This window comes from Tetrahymena thermophila, assembly GCF_000189635.1.
Source record: "Tetrahymena thermophila SB210 genomic scaffold scf_8254047, whole genome shotgun sequence".
In the NCBI taxonomy this organism is placed as follows: Eukaryota; Ciliophora; class Oligohymenophorea; order Hymenostomatida; family Tetrahymenidae; genus Tetrahymena; species Tetrahymena thermophila.
The window spans coordinates 33,094-56,323 of record NW_002476030.1 but is presented as its reverse complement, the minus strand read 5'-3'; the positions used below and the strand labels follow the sequence as shown (position 1 = coordinate 56,323).

At 24.5% G+C, this 23,230-nt stretch overlaps 6 protein-coding genes across 6 annotated transcripts; 3 read left to right on the top strand and 3 right to left on the bottom strand. All coding sequences in view use genetic code 6, as the record gives it.

The window, feature by feature from the left end:
* Positions 1-904: 904 nt before the first annotated feature.
* Positions 905-2,131, top strand: TTHERM_00790550 (hypothetical protein; the record flags this gene model as incomplete). The annotated part of the gene is made up of 1 exon (XM_001026153.1): positions 905-2,131. The coding sequence occupies one exon, from the start codon at positions 905-907 to the stop codon at positions 2,129-2,131; it is 1,227 nt and encodes a 408-aa protein (XP_001026153.1).
* Positions 2,132-3,224: 1,093 nt separating this feature from the next.
* On the top strand, positions 3,225-6,548 carry TTHERM_00790540 (cullin-4B protein; the record flags this gene model as incomplete). Its single annotated transcript, XM_001026152.1, has 11 exons — positions 3,225-3,294; positions 3,472-3,590; positions 3,739-3,842; positions 4,013-4,895; positions 5,104-5,284; positions 5,343-5,542; positions 5,608-5,727; positions 5,783-5,962; positions 6,072-6,170; positions 6,229-6,381; positions 6,453-6,548. 11 exons carry the CDS (start codon positions 3,225-3,227, stop codon positions 6,546-6,548), a joined length of 2,205 nt encoding a protein of 734 aa, XP_001026152.1.
* A 1,445-nt stretch (positions 6,549-7,993) lies between these two features.
* Positions 7,994-10,876, bottom strand: TTHERM_00790530 (zinc finger, C3HC4 type (RING finger) protein; the record flags this gene model as incomplete). Its single annotated transcript, XM_001026151.3, has 1 exon — positions 7,994-10,876. The coding sequence occupies one exon, from the start codon at positions 10,874-10,876 to the stop codon at positions 7,994-7,996; it is 2,883 nt and encodes a 960-aa protein (XP_001026151.2).
* A 2,079-nt stretch (positions 10,877-12,955) lies between these two features.
* TTHERM_00790520 (hypothetical protein) lies at positions 12,956-16,604 on the top strand (the record flags this gene model as incomplete). The annotated part of the gene is made up of 2 exons (XM_001026150.2): positions 12,956-15,809; positions 16,114-16,604. The coding sequence occupies 2 exons, from the start codon at positions 12,956-12,958 to the stop codon at positions 16,602-16,604; spliced, it is 3,345 nt and encodes a 1,114-aa protein (XP_001026150.2).
* A 725-nt stretch (positions 16,605-17,329) lies between these two features.
* Positions 17,330-20,682, bottom strand: TTHERM_00790510 (hypothetical protein; the record flags this gene model as incomplete). The annotated part of the gene is made up of 2 exons (XM_001026149.2): positions 18,914-20,682; positions 17,330-18,497 (listed from the first exon to the last, which is right to left on the bottom strand). Exons 1-2 carry the CDS (start codon positions 20,515-20,517, stop codon positions 17,330-17,332), a joined length of 2,772 nt encoding a protein of 923 aa, XP_001026149.1. The 5' UTR covers positions 20,518-20,682.
* A 1,065-nt stretch (positions 20,683-21,747) lies between these two features.
* On the bottom strand, positions 21,748-22,947 carry TTHERM_00790500 (hypothetical protein; the record flags this gene model as incomplete). Its single annotated transcript, XM_001026148.2, has 1 exon — positions 21,748-22,947. The coding sequence occupies one exon, from the start codon at positions 22,945-22,947 to the stop codon at positions 21,748-21,750; it is 1,200 nt and encodes a 399-aa protein (XP_001026148.2).
* Between the last annotated feature and the right edge of the window lie 283 nt (positions 22,948-23,230).

Sequence of the window (23,230 nt, the reverse complement as noted above, 5' to 3'; positions counted from 1 at the left end):
GAAAATAAATAAATAATTATTATTATATTTGATAATTAAGAAAAAAGAATCTATTTAGCTTTTTATCTATTTTTTGAAATTAATTTAAAAAAACGGTAAGTATTATTTAAAATTAGATTTCATTAGGTGATCGATTAAATTAATAAAATTTCTAGATTAAAAACAAACAACTATTTAAAAGGGTATGAAAAATCTTTCAAGCAAGGAAAAATTATAAGTTATTTTAGTTAGTTGCGCTTTAAAATTTTAAAAGCATTAGAAAATTTAATTCAATAAAGATTATTTTGTTCCATTTTTTTATAAACAAATTTATATTTTATTTTGTTTAAATAAGTGAAATTCTTCAAAATAGAAAATTGGTATTCATATAAATTAAACTTAAAACCATTTAATTGTTAAATTTCGCTGAGCAAAAGGCATTTCAAATATCAGTTAAAATAAATTTATTTTACATCTCTTAATTTATTTATCATATTAACTTAATTCTATGACATAAAACTTAAAATTTTTTACAAGTTTTTAGGATCTTCAAAAATAAATAAAAAGACAGTAAAATTGGTTTGGTATTTTATTTACGTTCGATTTTAATTTAGAATAAGACTCCCTATTTGCAGAAACTATAAATTCTGATTAAATTCAGACTGAAAAAACGCAAATTTAATTATATTGCTGCGACTGTTTTATTACTAATGATTAGTCAAATAATACTTGTGAAAAAATAAGTGTTTAGATTTCAAAATTTGATATGAAAGGTTTAAATGATTGAAAACTATTTCATTAATATTCATAATTTATTATTAACTAACTAAATTAATCCATTTCAAATTATAAATTTAAATAAATAAATAAACTAAACAAAACATTGATTAAATAACTAACATTTTATTCAAAAACAAACTTCAAAATGCTATTCAGTGTTAAATTTTTGGCATTATTTTTGGCTTTCCTATCTCTGACTACTTCAGAACATTTATGCCATAAGAGTTGTACCTGTGATGAAAACACATACAATTGCAATGGATGCAGCAGTCCTTATGGCGATCCTTCTTAAATATGGTATTATGATTACAGGTATTGTCCCTGCTTAGACGGATACTATGTTTCTGACAATGTTAATTGGACCTGTTCTCCTAACCCAATAGCTGATGACTTTGATTGGTGCGAAGAGCAATTGGTTTTCTAAATCATTCAAATAGTTGTCAATACAGATTGTCATGGCTAAATTGATAATGGAGTTAACTACGTCGAAAGTGATGTCGATTTGGACTACAATGGAATGATTGAAGCTGGTGGTTGTCTTTATGATTTTAGATCTTCATTGCTATACAAAGACCCTACTTAAGCTGGTAATCCTTATGTTCCTTTCCCAGACAGTGTAGTTTTAAATGGAGTTGATGCAACTAAAATTGGATTAAAAATTTTGTTAAGTGATGTTAATAAGTACTCCATTTCTAACACAGTAGATAATGTTAAAGGTACCATCAATAACGAAATTCATGTCGGCATTAACATCGGCCATGACAGAAAGGTTATCAGATTACATGAGTATGTTTTGTATGTTTATACTCATAGAGACGAAGTTATGGCATTTAATGTTAATGTTGATATGCAAAGAACTTAAGACTGTGCTCCTGGAAGCTGCATCATAGTAGCTGATTTGGACGTTTCTGGTAAACTTTACACAGATAATACTTATACAACTCCATTGACTTCTCTAAATTATGTTGTTGGTGACACTCTTTATGGTCAAATTAACTTCATTGATCCTACATACACTAAAGAATTGATTTTCTAGTCTCTCTTCATCAAAACTGATCATAACTCTGTTTATGACATGAGTAGTTTAGTTAAATCTACACCAATAAAAGGAGGCATGCAATTCGAATTGTAATTAGTTTATCCATCAATATCTCAAGTTATTCAAGTCAACATGAAAATACAAGGATTAAACAGATTTTTAGATGCAAAATCATAAGCCTCTCCAACTCCTAACCAAACAATAAATCAATAATATACTATCTAGGTTGTAAACCCCTTAACAAAGGCTACATCTAACTCCAATAATAATAGCACAAGCTCATCAAGCTTGCTTAAAATATGCTTAATAAGTTTACTTCTACTTCTTTTCTGATAAACTTTAATTATCAAAAAAATAATAAATGCAAACTTTATTTGTCTAAAATTCAAATCATTTTTAAAATTTTAATAATATCTATCTTCATAATAGCACATTTCTATCTATCTATATACCTACCTACATATCCTCACTTCTTTACTATAATTGATTACTAATTAATTGCTATTTTAATCTATTAAAATCATTATTCATTTAAATTTTCTAACTTTTAACTGAAAATCATTCAATTTTTAAAAATTCAATTACAAAATAAATTAAAAATGTTCATTAAAATTATTTTTGAAATATTTTTATTTAAAAAATAAATGGGATTATTTTTAATGATATTAGAAAAAAGTGAAATTAAATTTTTTGAGATTATTAAAATATATTTTATTTCCTTTGTTTTTTTATCAATAAATTTATGTTCTTGTATGCTGACAATAAGCTCAATGAAGAAAATTATTTTTAATAAGCAAGTCTAAAGTTCAACATAAGATATATTTTTTAAAGTAGAAAAACTCAAATCACTAATAAATATCAAAACAATCTTCATTCAGAAATTATATTTTTTGTTTGATATTTATTATTAACATTTTATAAATAATTTATTTTATTCTCTCAAATTTTTAGAAAGTTTTAGATAAATTATTTGTTTTTTGTTGATTAGAAAGATGAAATATTTATTAATTATTACTAATTAATTTTGGAAAATGAGATTTGTATTTTTTACTTATTACTTTTTTGGCAACTTTAATCAAAAATAAATGTAAAGAAGATTTCTAGAAAACAAATATGCCTGATAAAGACAGTAAATTGCGCAAAAATTTAATAAGAAAAGAAATTAGTGCTAATATGGAAAATAAAATCTTATTCTGGCATTAAAAAACTATTCTGTTTTTATTCTTTAAAATTTGAATATGTTTCTTAGAAAAACCTATTCTCTGATTTAAAAGTAAAATAGGATAAAGAATGAATGATATTTTGATTAATTTTTTAATAGATTTGATATATTCTTAGTTTTAATTAATTTTTAGTACCTAAGAAATCAAAAATTTACTAAGATATTTAAGTAGGCACAAATAGAAATAGTTTAAAAGTTTAAAAAATGCAGATAGAATATCCACTTACCTCTCAGGTTTCTATCCCTAACTCTTTTTCTTTTGATATAGAAGCAGGTGATTAATTATTTTTTCAAGTTTAAAAAGCCTAACCCTTTATTCATTTGATTAGTATTCTATTTTATTTTTTGCTTCAAGTATGTATGTATGCTTAGTAGCAATAAAATAAATGCTCGTTTTTTTATGTTAAATTTATGAATAAGGAATTTAAATTATAAAATATTATTTTATTAGAAATAGAGAAACCAAACTAAAATTATTTTGAGAAAAACTGGCTTGAAATTGAATAGTTTTTGAAAAGTATTTATGAATCAGAGGACATTAATTGTTATTGCTTTTAACACTTTTATGATGTAATTATTATTTCTAAACGCACATTTGCAGCCAATAAAAGACCAAACAAATAAAATTTTTAAGGAAAAAAAGAAATGAATCCAGCAAACTTGATTGTGTTTTAAAATTGCATCTAAAAATAATTAAAATATATTTTTTATTTATTAGATGATTTCTAGCATTTGCGACAATGAATTTGATGAGTTGCTTTATAAGAAACTAGAAGAATTTTACCGCCTAAAATTTAATGTCATCCTTAATGATATAGCTTTGTAATTTAAAAATTGTATTTTATTATGAAGCTGAAATACATTCATTTTTGTATAAAATAAATGAGAATTTTAGCATTAAAAACGCTTAAAAATTTGAATAATAAAAAAATAAATATCCTTTTGATTGAATTTGTAAATATTAAATTGAATGAATTTTGTTAATAAATTAGATAGCCTGAAGATTTTATTAATAAGATAGAAAAGGAATGGATAAAGATTAACAGATGTCTAATTATTTTGAGCGAAATCTTTAAGCAATTTGAAGGCTCATATTTATACAAAACAAAAACTCCAAGCTTTGATAATTTCATTCTTAAAATACTGTCTGATTAATTTAATTAGGAATTTAATTCATTATTAGACGCAATAATAACTTCTCTTCTTGACACATTCAGAAATATTAGAGACTAAAATCCTTACAATCACGAATAACTTAAACACTTAATGGGAATGATTATTAAAATAGGCTCCTATGAAAATTAATTTAAGTCTCACTTTTTTGAGCAATCAAATAAATATTATTTAGATTTACAGTAGAAGCATCGTGCTAACTTTGACTTAAGAGTCTACTTACAAGAAATAGAACACAGACTCTAACAAGAAACTGGCTTAATTGAAGCATATCTATCAAAAGCTACTGGAAAAATTCTTATTGATTTAATCCAAAAGCACTTGATAGCAGAAAATTTAGAAACAATATTTTCAAATGGATTTGATGATCTTTTAAATTAAAGAGACTACCAAAACCTGTAGAGACTTTTCCATAATATGAGAAACATAGATAAATTAGATTTCCTCAAGAAAAATTGGAATTAGTACATCAGGAGGAAAGGTGAAGAAATAGTTAATGAAGAAAATTAAGATGACATTACTCAGCATCTTCTCGACTTCTTCCATGATCTAGATATAATCATATAAAAATGCTTTGAAAACACTAACTTGCTTAAATAAGCCAAGAATTATGCTTTAGAGCATGTTCTTTCTATTAAAGTCAATACAATAGCTGAATTAACATCCAAGCATATCGATACTAAACTCAAAAAATAAAATAAGGTATGAATTTCAATACAAATAAATTGAATTTTTTTTTTAATTTAAGGTTTGAAAAAATTATAAAAATTTACAAAGGGTAATTCAATATTTATTTTTTCGTTTTGAAAACTTGTTTTGATTTTTTATATTAATTTCTAAATAATTTAAACATTTTTTAAATAAAATTGATATTTATGAATGAAAAAAATAAATTTATAATTTAAATTAGACCATGCAAGATCACGATTAAATTGAAAAAGATGTAGATGATGCCTTAGAATTATTTAGATATCTTCCTGCAAAAGATATTTTCGAAGCTTTTTACAATAAAAGACTTGCTCGTAGATTGCTGATGAACTTAGCTTATTCTTACGAATTAGAAAGAAAGGTTTTAGATCGTTTAAGATCAGGTAAGAATATAAATTGCATTAAATATACTAGAAAATTGTTAATTTATTTATTTATTAGAATGTGGTGATTAATACACGATGAAAGCAGATGAAATATTGAAGGATGTAAACGAGTCTAAATAGCTAAACAAAGATTTTAATGATTATTTAAGCAGCTAAGGATTAGATTACAATAAAAAGAACATATTTTCTTGCATTGTAGTTTCATCTTCTGCATGGCCCATGAAGAATTAATAACTTCCAATTCTGTTTGAACCTGTAAAAAATTTTTTATATTTCATAATAATCAATTAAATATTATTAATTAATAAATAAATAAATAGTTTGATAAGTTTTAAAAAGAATTCAAGAAGTTTTATGAACTTAAACATAAGGGTGTATGTATAAACTGGTAACACGAAACTAGTACTTGCGATATTTAGGGAAATTACAATAAGGAAAAAGTAAAATTAGTTTAATCTTTTTTAATTATTGTAATAAAAATATTTTATTTCGTAGTACATATTCTAAGTTTAACTCATTTAAGGATTAATTCTTCTCTGCTTCAACTTAAAAAATAAACTTTCTTACACAGAAATACATAATCTAGTTTAAATTGACGAGGAAGAATTAAAGAAAAATTTGGTCTCTCTTTATGCGATGAAAGATACTTAAAAATTGCTAAACAAGTCAGGAGAGGTGAAATATTTTGTTTCTGCTTTAAAATCATGATTTATTTATTTTCTAAAAATTTGATTATTTTAATCGAATTAAATATTAATTAATATTGAAAATATCTAAAATTTAGGCTAAGAGAGTGGACGAAACTGATGTATTTGAGGTCAATGAAGCCTACTAAAGCAAGAAAAAGCTCATTAAAGTTAACTCAATCTTCAAAAAAGAAACTGTAAAAAAATTGGTTAAATAAATAAATTAATTAAAATTAACTTATTATTATAATTTAGAAAGAAGATGTTAAAGAAACAACAGACAGAGTTCTTACTGAGAGAGGCTTCGTCTTAGATGCCAGCATAGTTAAGATTCTCAAGAGTAAGAAAAATATTTATCACTAAGAACTTATGAAAGAATTGTTTAATGATCTTATGCTTCCTATTAATGTAAATTCATAAATTTAATAATTAAAAATAACTAATTATTTATTAACTAACAATATTTCAATTTTAAAAAGGCTAGCGAAGTAAAGAAAAGAATAGAAGGATTAATAGATAGAGAATATATGAAAAGAGATCCTGAAAATCACTCTTTATATCATTATGTGGCTTGAACCATAAATTCTTAAACATATAATATCAATTTTGATTTTAACATAAAATTTGTTATCTATATATATCTATCTATCCTCTCAAACATATGTCATTCATTATTGTTTAAAAATTTACAAATTTGGATTTTCTAAAAAATTTATAAAGAAATCGTTTTCTCAAAAATCTTTATGAGTAAGTTAGGTATATTGGTGTATATTATGAACTTAGTAGATAAATTAATATAATAATAGATAATCAAATTATTTTTGAATGATCAAAAATTTAATTTTTAATCAAATGATTTAAATTTATGTTCAATATGAAAGAAATATAAATATATTTAAGTAGTGAAACAATTAATATTTTAGCAAATAAACGAAGCTCCATTTTAAACACGAATAAATTTAATGGAAATTATTAATTTATCTTGGTTAATATTAAATAAATAATAATTTTTTTAGAGATTTTTATTTTTGTTATTTCCAAAAATAAATACAAAATATTCAACAAACAAATGTAAGAATTAATTTTAATGTATGAATTAAAAATAACTAAATAGTGTAATTTTTTTGAAATTTGTTAGTTTTAACACTCCACAATTAAAGCAAATATAGAAATACAAATTCTAAAGTAAACATATTCATTTTTAATATTGTTTTTTATAAGTTCGTTTGACTGAGCTAAGAGATTCTTTCATATTCATTATGTTAACACAATAAAAAATAAATAAACTAATTTATAGTGATATTTTTGTTTAATTAATTTGAAATAGTAAATAGTTGAATTGAAAGCTCAATTTATTGTTTGATGCTTAGGCTCTTTATTTTAATGTGATTATTATTAAGCTCGTTGATGTTAATTATACTTATTTGCCTTCGTTATTATTTATCTTTAGCTCCAGCTGAGTTCTTATAATAAAATATTGTGATATTTTTTTTATGTTTGTTTTAAATAGATTGATTAATTGATTACTTTTTTTTAACTTAAAATTAATATTTAATGTATATAATTCATAGAAAGAAAGATGGATGGATGAATGATGTATTTTATTAATTGAAATGCTTTTATACTGCAAGTATGCAATTAATATATAAATAAATGAATTTTTTATTATTATTTGAGTGATCAATCATTCTCACTTTTTTTTTGAATATTTGAATTCTTTAACTAATTAATTAATTAATTATTGATCAAATTAATAAATAAAATAAAACTTAATTTGAAAGCTAGTTTATTTTGATTGAAACCATTTACAGATAGATTGATTGAGTGTTTAAATATAATCAATTAATTGAATTTAATTTAATTTAATTAGAATCTAAGTTTGAATATTACACGAAAATCTAGTTAGACAGAAGACAGACTGCTTTTGGAGATTTAATTAATTATTTACTAACTTACTTACTTACTTATTTACTTATTTACTTACTTATATATATACAAAATGTAAAAGAAATAGTTACTCTCAATGACTTAGATATAACGTTTTAACGTCGTTTTGACCAAAGGCTGTACGGCACTTTGGGCAAGTTCTCTAACGAAGACGTATTTATTTATCAATGCACTCTCTGCAAAAGGGATGCAAGCATTTTTATAAGATAGTGTCTTTGAAGTTTTATCCGCAACTGCATTAGAGCAATAGACGCATATTTTATATTTTTTCTTTTAGTTGTGCTACTTCTGCAGAAGTGTTTTTAGACTCGCTGTTGTCTAAGACTTCGTAAGCAGTTTGCAATTTTTATTGGATTTTTTCATGGTTTGCTATAAGTTCGTTATATTTTTCGTTAATATCACCAAACTTTTTATTTAGAAGATCAAACTTTTATTATGTATCGAGCAACAGCACTGTATTTTCTTCGAGTTGTTATTGGATAAGCTGCTTTTGCTAGTTGACTTCTTCAATAGTTGATGATAGATTACTGTTTTATTACAATAATTATTTGTTTTAATCTTCAAGATTATCGATTAAGTTTTTAGTATTATCCTTTTTTTGCTGATCAGCTGCCACCAAGATTGAGTAAGACTGCTTTTCCTTTTAGAACTGCATTTAGATTTCGAGATTTTTATATTCCAGTCCTTGTTCTCTTTCCTAAATTAACTTTAATTCTTGGTTAACTTGATCACATCTTGCTTTCATCTAGCTAAAAGACTTATCTAGATTTTCATATTCTTTCCATATTTCATCTTAATTTTATTATAACTTTTTCTTTTCTATATCATTTTGTTACTTTACCTTTTGCAGTTAAACAATTTTCTCTTCTCTGTTTCTTATATATTCGATAAGGTCTCTGAATTTTTTAATTTATTCTTAATTGATTTAACCAGCACTGCACATATCGTTCATTACTTTTTCCAAAAGCTTTAAAGTATCTTTATGGTTCTAATATTTAAAAATTTTATCTTCAACATAGCTCTCGCCAGTGAAGCCCATTTGGCTTTGCAGGTAATTTATTTGTTGTTCTTTTTCATTTAGCTTTGCTTGCAAATCGCTATTCTGCTTTTATAATTGAATTATTTATTCATTTAGCTGTTATTTTTTTTACTCTAAATCTCTATTGTGTTCTCTTTCAATTGTAAGAATTTCACTTGCCTTCTCTAATTAATCTTCCAAAGGCTAGGTGTACTTTTTATAGTTAAAGTGCTAAGTTAGATTCTCTCTCATAGCATCTCCTAACTAAGTTTTGTAAACACCCTCTCTAGCTTCGTGTAGTTATTTCAAAAGTGTCTCCTTTTCATCCTTGAATTTTGTAAGCACTTCCTACATTTCTCTGAAACGTTGTTTTTCGATGTCACTTATCTATTATTTTGCTTCTTTCAGTTAGCTTCTCATTTAAATTGTAATCTTTAGTAACTCCTCTGTCTGAGTTGCAAGTGACTAGTAAGCACCTGATCTAAAGAACTTATCTTCCATGTTTTTTAAGTCGATTTCTCTTTCTCTCATATACTTTTCTAATTCAGATTTCTCTTAAACTAGCTGTTCATTACGCTTCTATAAGATTTACAGCTTCTCTGTTATAGGTAATCTCAACTTGCCATCACACAACTCATCTTAGATATTAGTGCTGACTTAAGTAAGCAAGGCAGGTTGAGAAAGCAGCTATTGTTATATTTGTATTGATTCCGATTTCTTCAAACAAGGTATGCTGCTTCCAACACTTGCAGATCCATTTAATTCTAAGTTTTAGCAATTATTCTTATTCCCATCACTGTTAGCTACAGCATCCACACTTGCATTGGTTTATTGATTTGATTACCCATTTTAATTTCCAGTTGACTGCTCTTATTATTATTGCTGCTGCTATTACAAACTCTAAGTAGTTTATAGCCCATTAACTGTGCTTGTGCTCATGCTGTTCCCATTTTAACTGTTTTGAACAACAACTGGCTAGGTAAAAGCTGTTGATATGACAGATGAAGGAGATGTATTGATTATTGTTTAAGTTGCTATTAGCTTTTATTGAGTATCCAATAATTACTTTAAGGTTTCTTCATATTTTTAACTAAAGTATTCAGTTTAATAGCCTCCACAAATACATTCATATCCTTCCTTCTCTTCTTATCTATTTTCCTGCTAAGAATTATTATTATTAGCGTTTGAAGTCTGATCCTCAATTTCCATTTAATTCTGCTGTTATTAAACAATGAGATTCTAGCTTGACTGACTTGACAGCAAATTAGGTTAATTTTGATTCTCTTTGCCACTCATAGAAGCAGCATTATTCGTATTAATACCTAGAACAGAATTTGCATTATTTTAAATTATTTTTTGTAAAATCTGATTCGGATCTTGTCCTACTTTGGCTGTAATTGATGTGACACAGTAGTCCATTTTTTGACGAATTCTAAGTGAAAGTCGCTCTGATATTTCTCTTTCTTCATTGTACTTTTAAAGAAGCTCTTCGTATTGCTTGCTTTGATTCCCAAAATAGTTCATAATAAAATCCTTTTCTGTATCTGCCAAGGGTACTGATTTAGAAAGGTAAGATTCCTATTCCTTTATCTTAGTTTGCAGCTAGCTATTTTCTCTGTAGAGTCTACGCATAGTTTCGTTTGCATCGTTGTTTTGAGCTAAACTTTTCACAGCATCATTCATCCTCTAACCGTAAGTCGCACAATCAATTGCAACATCTGCATAGATATTTTCAAAATTCTTTAAAAAGTTCTCCACTCTTTGTTTTGTTATCTTTTATAAATCTTGCAATGCAGCTGCATTAGTCTATGCTCTCTATTTGCTAACAGCGTTTGTATTATTTGCATTTGAAGCGGAATTACCACCTATTGCTGTGGTACTACTATTAGTCTAACTGTTAGGAATCTAAGATAAAGCGTCTTTTGTAGTCTTTTCCATGCATTCCTTTAGTTTATTGACAATTTAAACCATCTCTCCCATGCTATCGAATAATTACTTGAATTTGGATGTTTACCTCTCATTGTTATCTTATCTCTTAACTAACAAATTAAGACGTTCCAACTTGCCCAGGAAATTCTTCCATCCTGCAAAGTAAGAAGTGAAAAAGAATTCGTAGCATTCACAAATTGCCCTATAACTACTTTCGCTTAGTTTCAATTAAGCAATCATCCTCTTCTAATGATCTAAGCGATTTCCCAAGGCGGTATTTGCAAATTATAATATCAAAACATCATTCTTAGGATGTTTAAAATTCTCCTCATCCTTTCCCTTTACCTTCTTCATCCTCCAAATAATAAAATAACAGACTTTCTTTCTTATTCAATCAATCAATATTTATTTATTTAATAAGCCTTCCTTTTGCACTTATAACTATCTTTCTTCCTCTTAATTCTAAAGATTTGATTTCTTTATTTTCTTTTAAAATAATTAATCAATATATACAATCTTGTCTAATAATTACTTCCTCTGCTTTGCTTGTTTGTTTGTTTATTTGTTTGATTGTTTGTTTGTTTGTTTCCCTCACTTTTTTTTTATTATTCAAATTTCATATCCTCATTAGCCCTTTCATTCATTTCTCACAAGCAAAATCCTTTTTAGATAATTAAAAAATCATTTATTTTATTAGTTATTCTACACATTTCTTTTCTTTATCCATTTCATTAAGCATGCATGCATGGATTGAATATTTTCTTTCTTGTTTCTTTTTCTTTGCTCTTAGATTCATAATTCATTTCATTTTTATTTATTTATTTATTAATTTACTTAATATTCTTGCGCTAATATTATTGCATTGATTTGCTTTAAGTGTCCGTCCTAATATTGACAGGCTTTATCGACAGAATAGCTTTTTGAACAAAAAAAAAGAAATGTCAATTCAAATGTTAGCATTCATCTAGTTCAACTAATTTCTAATATGAGAAATTTATTTTAAATTATTTAAAAAGAAAAAATACCTTTCAACCGATTATAAATTTAAAAATAGAATTTTATGTTCTTTCTATGCTGCTTATTTGATTTCTGATGAAGCTATTAACATTTCTATTTCTAAATAATTAATCCTGCTTTTTACTTGTTTTAATAATAAGTGTTCTGACAAATATTTTTAAAAATTTGATTTTTCTCGAAACGCATTTTTAATACCAAAAATAAATATGAACTTTATTTTTACTTCAAAATGAAAAAAAAAAGTAAACATTTTTAAGTAAAAATTTAAAGAAAATTGTGAAAATTAAAATATTTATTGCTGTAAATTTTTTATTATTTTTTAGAATATTCTCCCCATTGATTTAAAATTGTTTTAGAATTATGATTAAATTAATGAACAATCTATCAAATATTTAATTTATCTACTTTGCATTTTATTAATACCAAATAAATTTTGCGCAAGTATTTTAATTAATTTCAAATCTAAACATATAATTTGTCTTTCTAAAATCTAAGAGAAACACTATTTCTTGTAAAGAAATTAAATTCTATTTTGATACAAAATGAATTTTTAATAAATTAAACTTTAATATTTTCAATCAAATAATTTAAATTTATTTGAGAAATTATTTTTGTTTTTATTTTCAAATTTAATTTTATTTCAATTAAATAAATTTACTAAAAATTTTACAAAATTAATTTTATCAAAATATTTTAAATTGAATATTTTATGGTCATTTTTCATTCAAAAATTTAAAATATTTAACAATAAATTTATCAGTTGAAGAAAAGGCAAGCAAGATAGATAGATAGATATGGAATGATCAAAATCAAATTTCAGCTTTTTTTGAATGTTTAAAAGTTAATTTATTTTAAAGATATTTGAATTAATTTATTTTATGATACAATCTTTGTATTAAATTGTTTGAAAACATAAACAAACAAAAAATATTATTTGAAATTTCATTATAGCCAAGCACTTAATACTCATAATAATATAGATAAGCATTTCAAAACTAAAAAGCAAACTATCGCTAAATACAAAATAGGATAGAAAGAAAGAAAGAAATATTTATATTTAGAATTATAAAAATGCTCAATATCTTCTTAGAATTGTGGAAGGCACAACAAGAAAACAGAGTTGTTATACCAGAGCTATACTTTCCGGATACATTTATTTTAGATGAGAATCACGATTTTATATGGGTCTTTCGCTCTAAATAAGAAGGGAAAATTCTTAGGAAAAAAAAATAGAACTCTTCAGTTGATAATATTGTTAAGAGCTTGGTTGGACAGAATTTAAATTTATCGATTGAATATTCTTCGATAGATTGTACCTAATTAAACTAAAATTCTATCAATAATAATTACTAATCAGTTACTGTTCAACCTGAAACTCCATTTGCAACTTTCAGCAGATTGAATGATTAAGGAGAGATTGAAATATAGCATTTTAACTCAGACCAAATTAAAAAATTCTTTGGTGAAGTAGAATATAAAAATGCTCTTCCAAGAGATTCTATTTTCCTTTAGAGATATCTGAGGACTGACTAAAATGAAATACATAATCATTTCATAAAGGTAGTTTATAATAACAATTTTATTCAGATTGAGAAGAGACGTAACTGTTTTTTCTGGTAAAATCTTACTGAGAATTCAAATAAACCCAAGGATCGTGAATATTACAATTGTCTCATTTCATATGAAGGCCCTGAACAATTCACAGAAGTTGAAAAAATAAATGAATATACAGCTAATTAGTTGAAATATATTGTAAAGTAAATTTGTATTTAACTTGAGTCTATTCACATGAAAGAAAGAGGTAAAGTCAAATAGATTTCTCTAATTTTTAAGAAAATTAATGACATCATTTATTTGTTGCACTGCAATGAGATTTCTTTTGAAAGAGAACAGCACATTCCAAAGCTATGGAGGATGTCTTTTAAAAATCCATTCATAGTTCCGCTTCATATTAGATGTACTTCAAAACCTTTATTGCCACCTTAATAAAATTAGATTGTAAATAGATCAATGCTACAAGGAGGTATCAATAAAACTGTATCTAATTAAAGCAACAATTTAAAAAATTTATAACTTAACACAAGCAATGATTCTAACTTAAAGTTAAGAAGTATGCTAAATAAGTAATAGATAGATAATACTATGTTTGAAGAAAAGGAAAATAAAAATAATTCTATTGATTAAAAATATTAAATGTGTATCTCTTGTGGTTAAGGCTCATTAATGTAGCTTCAAGATGTAATGAAAAATAAACTTTTGAGGATAAGAATTAAGAGAGGAGTAAGAGAAAACTTTAATGGTTTGCGTCCTTTGTATGAAAGCTAACAAAAGTAAGAAAAAGCTCTCTTTGATAAATACACAACAGTTAAGGTTTGTCATTTATGTTTTGAAGCATATCAAGAAATACAAAAAGAAGATGAATCCCAATAGCAGTTAAACTTATTTTATTAGAGCTATGGCTATTCTGTTAAAGAATAATCTCAAATTGCTAAAAAGAAATAGGTGAATATCCACAAAGCTAGGTCAAAGAGCTTTAATTTAGTGTCGATCGACCAAACAAGCGACAACAGTACTTCACTTATAAATGGACAGTTTTTAACTCCAATAGAAAACAGCTCTTTAAAAAGAAGAAAGAGTGTTAATTAATGTGAAGGAGAAGAAGAAGAAGAAAATTCTGAAGATCATTTTGATGAATCTTTTCTAAAAAATATAAATGATTAATCAATGATAAATAAAGATTAATCTTTTTCATACAGATTAAATGAAAATTCATTTGACACTAAATAGCTCAATAAATCTTTTGAGCAAAAAAACTCAATTTAAAATGGCTTAAGAGAAAGATCAATCATACAGAGAGCTCAGCTTGTTCAATCTAGATAAAATGATTCAAATGAAGTGAGTACTTATAACTTTAATAAAAGGCATCATTCATTCTCAAAAGCATAACAAATTAACAATTAATATTACCAACTAAATAAAAATCTTCAATACAAATTCAAAGAACTGAGAAGTAAGAGTACTTAAAGATCTTAAAATTTATCAAACATACTTCCTTAGTTTTCAGATTTGTAAAATGATGATGCCAGTTTAATTAATGACATGAGCTTCATATAGAAAGCTCATAACATGAATTCTATTACTCCAATTACTGTAGCAGATCAGAAAACTATTAGTGAAGCCTTAAATTTATTATAAGAAACAAGCAGCAAAAACTTAGAAGGGAAAAATTTGAATAACAGAAAGATATCGAGACTGTATCCGATATCTGTAGGAAGATAAAGACCATCTATAAACCCTTCCTTAAAATAGCAATATCAAGTTATCATTTAAAACTGCAGTATCACTCCAATAAGTAACGCTAATCTAAACGATTAAAGTAGTATTAGTATATAAAGCAATAACAAGAATAGGAAGAACAATTTAAGTACTTATAATGTTGTAAGTGAGTACTTTTAATAGTTAGAAGACAGCAGCTTTATGGCTAATTAAACAAACTTAGGCAATAATGATGATACTTTCTTGAAGAAATTTTATCAACAGCAAGCAATTGAAAAAGATAAAAGGTAGAGTGAATAAATGATTGAAATCAATAGTATAAATAACAGTAAAGACTACATTAGCATCAATAATATATCTAATAACTAGTGTCTTAGAAGTGAGGATATTCTCAATAAAATGAGAGACATAAATAATTCAAAGGAGATGATATCAGATTCTCATGAAAAAATAATCTCTGATTATAATTCTATCTACAAAGACCAGAAATATCAAGTATAACTTTTAAAGCAAAAAAGTAGTTTAGGAAAGGTAAATTCTGCATATGAAAATAACACCTCTTCTACAACCAATATAGTAAATAGAAGTAGAAATTCATCTACAGCATCCAAATCTACAAATAACACTTCTCTCACATAAATTCAGCAAAGTAATATTTTTTCTTAATTAAATCAATTTAAATAATAACAAATTTTAATCATTTAAAATGATAAAATTAATTTAACTTCACAATTATTTAAATTTAATCTTTTAAATCAATTTAAATAAAAAAACTCAAATTTTAAATTTAAAAATTCTAACAACTTAAAAAAAATTAAAGCTTACTCATTATTTATTTCAAATGAAATAGGCCTTTTATTTTAATTTTATTAAATTAATTATTTTTAAAACACTTTGAGAAAAATGAATTTTATTTTTACAAATTAATAATGAATTTTACTAAAAATTAAAAGGAAATAATAGCGTTGATCTAGAAGGTAGACTGTTAGCAAATATTAGATACTTAGAAAAATAACTTTAAGAATCAGAAATATAAAATAAAATAAATAATAACTAACTTCCATAAGAGAATTAAAAAGAAAATAATTATAATATTGTTAATACAAAATAAAACACAAATAATTTTGGTAGTATAAAAACATAGCAACCAAATTAAAATTTTTAATTACCACCAAAGCCAGTTATATCTCAAAAATCAATAACAAAATAAAGTAATATTAAAATACCAAACACTTCTAATCCTCTATCTGAAATATAATTTTAGCAATAACTGAAGAATAATAATAATACTGAAAATAAACAAATATAATAAAAAAATAGAAATTCTTCTAATTAAATAGATTACTAACAATCTTCAAAGTCTTTATAAACAAACAAAAAAAATCGCCCTGAAAACTCGGTAGATAATATCCAAACATCATAAAGTATAAGAAAAATTTTATGATTAAATTAAATTAAGTAAACAACAACAAACTAAATATTATTTGAAAAAAAATATCAAATTAGAGATATAAAAGTAAGTTAAAAAAAATGTATTCCTGTTTTGTACTTTTTTGTGATTTTGTAATATTATTTATTAATAAATTATATTTATATATTCAAAATATTAATTGAATTAAAATTATTAACCATACCATTAAATTTGTTTTTTATATAGGTATTAAAAATAATAATTTTAAAAAGGAATTACTAAAATTGTAATTTAATTTTTTCAAAAATTAAAAAAGAATGATTTTACTTTTAGATCAATGTTAAGGTACTTATGATAAGGGCTTTTCAGTCATTTTTTCTCAAAATATACAATATTTTAGTGAATATTTTTTTGTCTTTTTTATATTAATTAAACATGTAAATAACTTTCATTTTTCATTATAAAATATTTTTTTTTCTTTTTCTATTAAAAAATTAATATTATAAAAAATTGAATTATTTTATGGTAATTTTATTTAAAATTAAAATTTTTTTACATTAGTGTTTATTGATTAATTCAGATTTTATTTTAATTTGTGACTTTGAAATAAAAATTAAACAAAATTATAAAATTAAATGAGAAATATACATTAAAATTATTTAAATTAGTATGATGCTATTGATAAATAAATTAATATAACTAAGTTAATCAAATGGCTAACTCCTTAAGCTATTAATTAATTATGCAGTATTTATGTATCAATTATTCTAATTAATATACAATTAGTGTTAGTATGAAGCATTGTTATTGCCTTTCTTTAGAAATAGCTCAACTGCATCAAATATATTCTTATTTTAACTTGATATTGATTTCGATTTAACATTTTTCTTTTTGTTGGTCAATTTTATCGGTGAGAGAAATCCTTTGCTAAAGTTATCAAAACTTTGATTATGAGCCTAGCTAAATTCTGATTCCGAATTCTTTTATTAATTTTAATCTTTTTACATTCCAGGTTGGCTTTGAATATCTCTAATATGGCTTTAATTTTTTGACCCAATATTTATTTCAGGCAAAGAAGCTTTCTGGTTGAATATTCTATCAAATAATTTACTCTTTTGTGTTTTACTTTAAGTATCTTGTAATTTTATTGGCAAGGTTATAATTTCATTGTTCCTGACTGAATCATTTTTTAAGCTCAGATTAAAAGGAGGTCTATTTTGGAAGAGAATCTTTTATTTTGACGCACTTAATTAAGTGCATGAACTCATTGATTTTTGAAGATATACAGAATTAAACTGTTATGAAGATGATTAAGAAGAACTTTTTTAATATCTTTTCATTTAAAGTTTCTTACTTCCTTCAGCCATATTATTTTTTAGGTTACTTTCATTTTTTTTTGTAGAAAATTCATTTTAGCCGCTTATTGAATTTTTATTAACCTTTTTTAGATTCTACATAGACGCAAAAGATTTTAGGGTGTTTTAATTATAATGAGTTGAAGATTTGTTATTTTAATTAAATTTCCCTAAATCAGGTGTCTAAGTAGTGCTTTTAGTATCAAATATAGGTGTACTTTAGTTTATTAAAAACTTTTAGTGTTTGTCAATAGAAATATCTGTGGGAATATCTGCCAAAGTCTTCAGATGAAAAGCGCTCTACAAATTCTGATTGCCAGTTTTTTTTTAATTATTTTGACTAACTGATCTTAATTAAAATAGTACAGGATTCATATACTTGTTGCTTAACTTAGGAATGTTAAGATAAAAACTCTAACCATAAAGATTCTTATTAACTTTTTCTTATTCTTAGTTTTAAGCTGTTTCACTGACATCCTCTAAAATAACAAGTGTTCTTTTAGATTTTAGTCTATCGCTCTCTTAATCTTACTAATCTTTTGGAAGGTTGCTAAGAGATTATCTGATAATGCTTTTATTTTAATAAAAAATTAATTTATTAGATTAGGATGAACAAAGAAATAAATAAATAAAATTTTAATTAAGAATTCCTATTGATTTGTAAATTTAGTCTAATTGAAAAATAAATATCAATTATGAACTGCAAGATTATCAGTTTAAGTAGTGAATTATTAGCTCGCACTTAACGCAATAAAAAAATAACAACTGATTTTCCTTATATTAAGCTAATAATTTATGATTAGAATATTTAAATTTTTTTAGTAAATTTAAAAATAGCACGTATTCTAGGTTATAAAGGAGGCATATTTATTTTTATCTCTGTTCATAAAAGTAATCTAAAATTAATTATAGTGCTTTTCAAAAGATTTTTTTTGATACTTAAGGCAAAATTTAAAAAAATTTGAGTCAAATTAAAAATTAATTTACTTGCTTCCAACGCTTTTTACAAATTCGTTGTTTATATTTCCAATTTTAGTTTCTTATCTCAATTAATCTATTATGTTGTCTTCGACGATGATATTTTATGCATTATTTTTATTTTTTGATAACTCTAACTTTTCATATAAATTATTCTTTTTTTTCACTGGATACTATGGAGTGTTTGATCCACTTACTTAATTCGAGTTGTTATTCGCTAAATTATTGTTACTCATATTACTTATCATGTTGTTCAATCCTGAAGAAGAAGATACAGATAAACCAGAAGAAGTGTTGGATAGTAAAGGAGGAGCTTGTTTATCTACTTCGATGTTTTATAAAGGACTTTGAGGGTTTTTGTTTGAATTTGCACTTTGCTATTAAATAGGCTATTCAGAATTAGATTAAGGATTATTTTAGAAGCTACTCTTTTTGAAAGGCGATGCGCTTTACTAAAGTTTAGAAAGAAACGCCGTATTCTAATCTCCATTACTGTAGACAAGCAAGCTATTTCTTGCATAGAAAGTAGGGTTCATCTTCTTACTTCTTTGTTCATTTATGCTTAAAGGACTTTCATTTTAAGAACCTGATGATTGCTATTAAAGTTATCCCTCTCTATGTCTGACCATATTAAGACTTGATAATTTTTAGAGATTTTCAGTGAGATCTCTTTATCCAGCTTTTTGCTAAGGCTATTTGACTTTTTCAGTAGATTTTGGAGATATCTTGAATGTGCTTTAGCGAATAAATTTTGTCGGAGAAGCCTTCTTTTCCCCAAATAAAAAGTGGTTATTGTTATTGGTGCGAATAGATAGTTTAGAACGAAAGAATTTATTAATTTTGCTAACATTGCTTATTGTTTTTTAGAACGCCCTTCTATACATCATTTTGATCACTTAAGTAGGCTTAAATTTAGGAATCAACTTATCTAATTTTACTTCTTTTGTTGTTTTCGCTCCACAATTTTGGCAACAGCAACTGTTCTTTCTGATCATTTTATGGGCCGGCATCTCATCCCCCTACTTTGCTTTATCTAGAAAGGTGACAAGTTCTCGAAATTCGCCTGTTTCTTCTCCATGGAAGCTCAATAAGCGACGTTTGCGAATATTTTAAGGATTTGATTCAACATAATATGATTTCTTTGATTTGAACTAAGTAAATGGATTAGTTAAGCTCTCTTTTATCAAAGAATATTAAGAGCAATTATTAGAATTAGTTGGCAGCTTCTTGAAAAATACTTATTTTATGATGTTGGCATTGCCATTTTTATTATTTGAATTGGCATAAGCAGGTCTCTTTGAAGGCGAAAGATCATCGTAATTTTAATCTATTGACTTTTCTTGTTATGAAGCAGAGGATCCTCTAGATGTTTTATTAGAATCTGCCCTTAAAGATACATTTTAAGAAGGACTGGAGGAAGATTGTTGAGAGTCAAGCATAGATTCAGACTCTTTGGAGTTTATAATTAAATTAGAAGCAATAGGATTTATCGTACCTTGACTTATCCCTCCTTAACACTCAGGAGACCCTTAGGACTATGTTTCTAATTACTTCTGAATGTCATCAGAAGAGAAATTCAGTTTTTCGTATCTGTTTGGAACTTCGCGAATCATTAAGCAAGCGAAAACAGTATGGTAAATAATTATAAATATGTATTTATTTTACTGGTGTATTAAAAATTAATGTATTTATATTAATAATAACAAAAGTAAGCAATTCTATGAATGAATAATAATTTTTTGTTGCGCTGACTCTTTCTTTTATTTTAATTACTTACTTATTGTTTTTCATTAATTTTTTATATTAGGTTTCTATCAAAATCAACTAATATTTATTCTCTAATACTATTTTTATATCTATTATGCGTAGATCAAATAAATAGCTTTCTTATTATCAATCAATTATTCAGTGATATTTTTATTGAAAATCTTTTTTCAAATACCCAACCAACGCACTTCTTTTGACTGATTTTTATCCAATAATTTATTGACATTACATCTCAAATAAATAAATTTTTAAAGAATAAATAATGACCCAGCAAAGTTATAAATTTATAAATAATTCACTCACTCACTTAAACCTGGCTTTTATTTATTAGAAACAAATGGCTGTAACTAAATTTTCTTATATTTTGATTAATATTTAATTATTACTCAAATTTCTGTGTTTATTTTTTTATAGTTTACTTTTCCATTTTATAACAAATATTTAAAGATTAAAATAAGTTATATTCTTTAATAAAAAATTAATAATTTTTAAAAGGAAATCTAACTTTTTTTATCTTATTTAGAATAGTTAATTTATTTCTTTTTACATTTTGATAAAGAGTAATTATTCCTTGTTAAGCCCTATTTAAAAATTAAGCGCTTTCTTAGTGAAGCCCCTTAAAATCCTATATTTTCTAGAATGGAACTTAATTAGAGTTTTTCTAATTAAGCGCTTTGAAAAATTTAAAGAGGTATCCTTATTACAATTTTTAGAAAATATTTTTATTAACACAACATTTTTTAGTAAATTATGTTATTAACTTTTTTATGAAAGACTTTACTTATTTTAAATTTAACTAAATATTGATAATATGGTAATTTTTTATAAATTAAATATACATTTTATAGATGAATAGATATTTTAGACAATAAAGAAATTCGCATAATAACCAAAACACTTTAAATTTATTTACACTATTATTTAAAATTTTTCGCCATTTTTTATTTTTATTTTGCAATTATCTCCTTAAAAAATCTTTATCTATATAATAATGGCATATATTATTTTATTAGTATCAATTTTTGCTAAATAGTTCTTATTTACTTACTAACTAATTAATTAATTAGGACTTGTTTTCAAATAATTTGATATTTACTCTGATAATTAACTAATTTTTTAATTTTTCGTTTTGGGTTTATTTCAGAGAGAATTTAATCCTTTAGTTTAAAGGTCAATGAATAAAGTTTTGGTAAATTTAGAAAATAATCGCAGTAATTCTAATATTTTCTGAAAAATAGAGAATCTGTCTATAAATTTAAATGAAGATGATTTAGGTTAATTAAATTTGAAAGACTCTCTAGAAATGCTTTCATACCATACTCTAAGATGCTATTTCCAGAATTAACTACAACTCTAAGGAATTGTAAATTTTTTAAGCTTTCTATTGAATTTCCTAACTCAATAATACTTTCTTTTTAGATTGAATTGTGTTCTCCAACTATAAAAGTAAGTGATTTTAATAGCTTTAATTCTTTTATTGCATCAATGATACAGAGAGCTCCATTTTTATTTAATTTTGTGTATGAAAAATTTAAATTTAAGCTTTCTAAATTCATTAGAAGTTTTAAGGCATTACTGATTTCTTCAGCTCCATCTGGTCCTATGCTATTACCAAATCCTATTTCAATAGATAAATATACCAAAGATTATATTTATTGTAATCCTAATGACAATGCTTTTGATCCTTAATGTTTAATGCTTCGATATGGAGTAATTATAAGAGATAACTTTTAAATGTTTTATTCATTTTATACTTCAATATTTTTTACAAAATTTAGTTTTTGAAAGTGGTTTAGGTAAACTTAGTTTGGATATTAAATGTTTTTATTCAAAATCACAGATAATAAATTCAAACTACAAACAGAATTTATATCTAAATGAATCTCTTATATACATTTTAGTTCTCTTATGGCTTGGGCTATTTCTTCAGTTGATGTAATATCTATTTATTTATGGGATATATCAGTATATTAATCTTCATTATATTAGTCATCAATCGATATAACTAGAACACGGAGTTAATCTAAACTTTTGATACCTTAAGACAAAGCAATTAATCCGTCATTTCCAATGAAATTCTCAGCTTCTATTATAATTTCTAGCTATTGTAAATTGCTTAGGTTTTAAAACCAAGTTTGAATTAAATTACAACCTTTATTAAAAAGAAAGTTTGTTTGCCCAATATGTAATTCTAGGAGAAGAATATTTTTTAGTGCTGAGAATGCTTAAATTAAATGATTAATTTAGTTTTCATTTAGCTCATTTTCATCCTGCATAAAAAATTTAAAAGTTTTAAGCAAAGTTAAATTTAATAAGGACTGTTTGAATTTGTATAATGACTCTTGACTAATATCTTTAATAACAATATTAAGAGATAAATTTTATAAATTTTATTGAAATTATAAGGAATTAGTAAATTAAAATAAAGAATTATCTCCTAAACTTTCATCTTATTCAACAGTATAATTAAAATCTTCTAAAAGTATTAAATATTTCAAGTTATTATGGATTGCTTAACTACCAACTTAACTTAAGCAGTTTCTAACAATTTCTAATTTC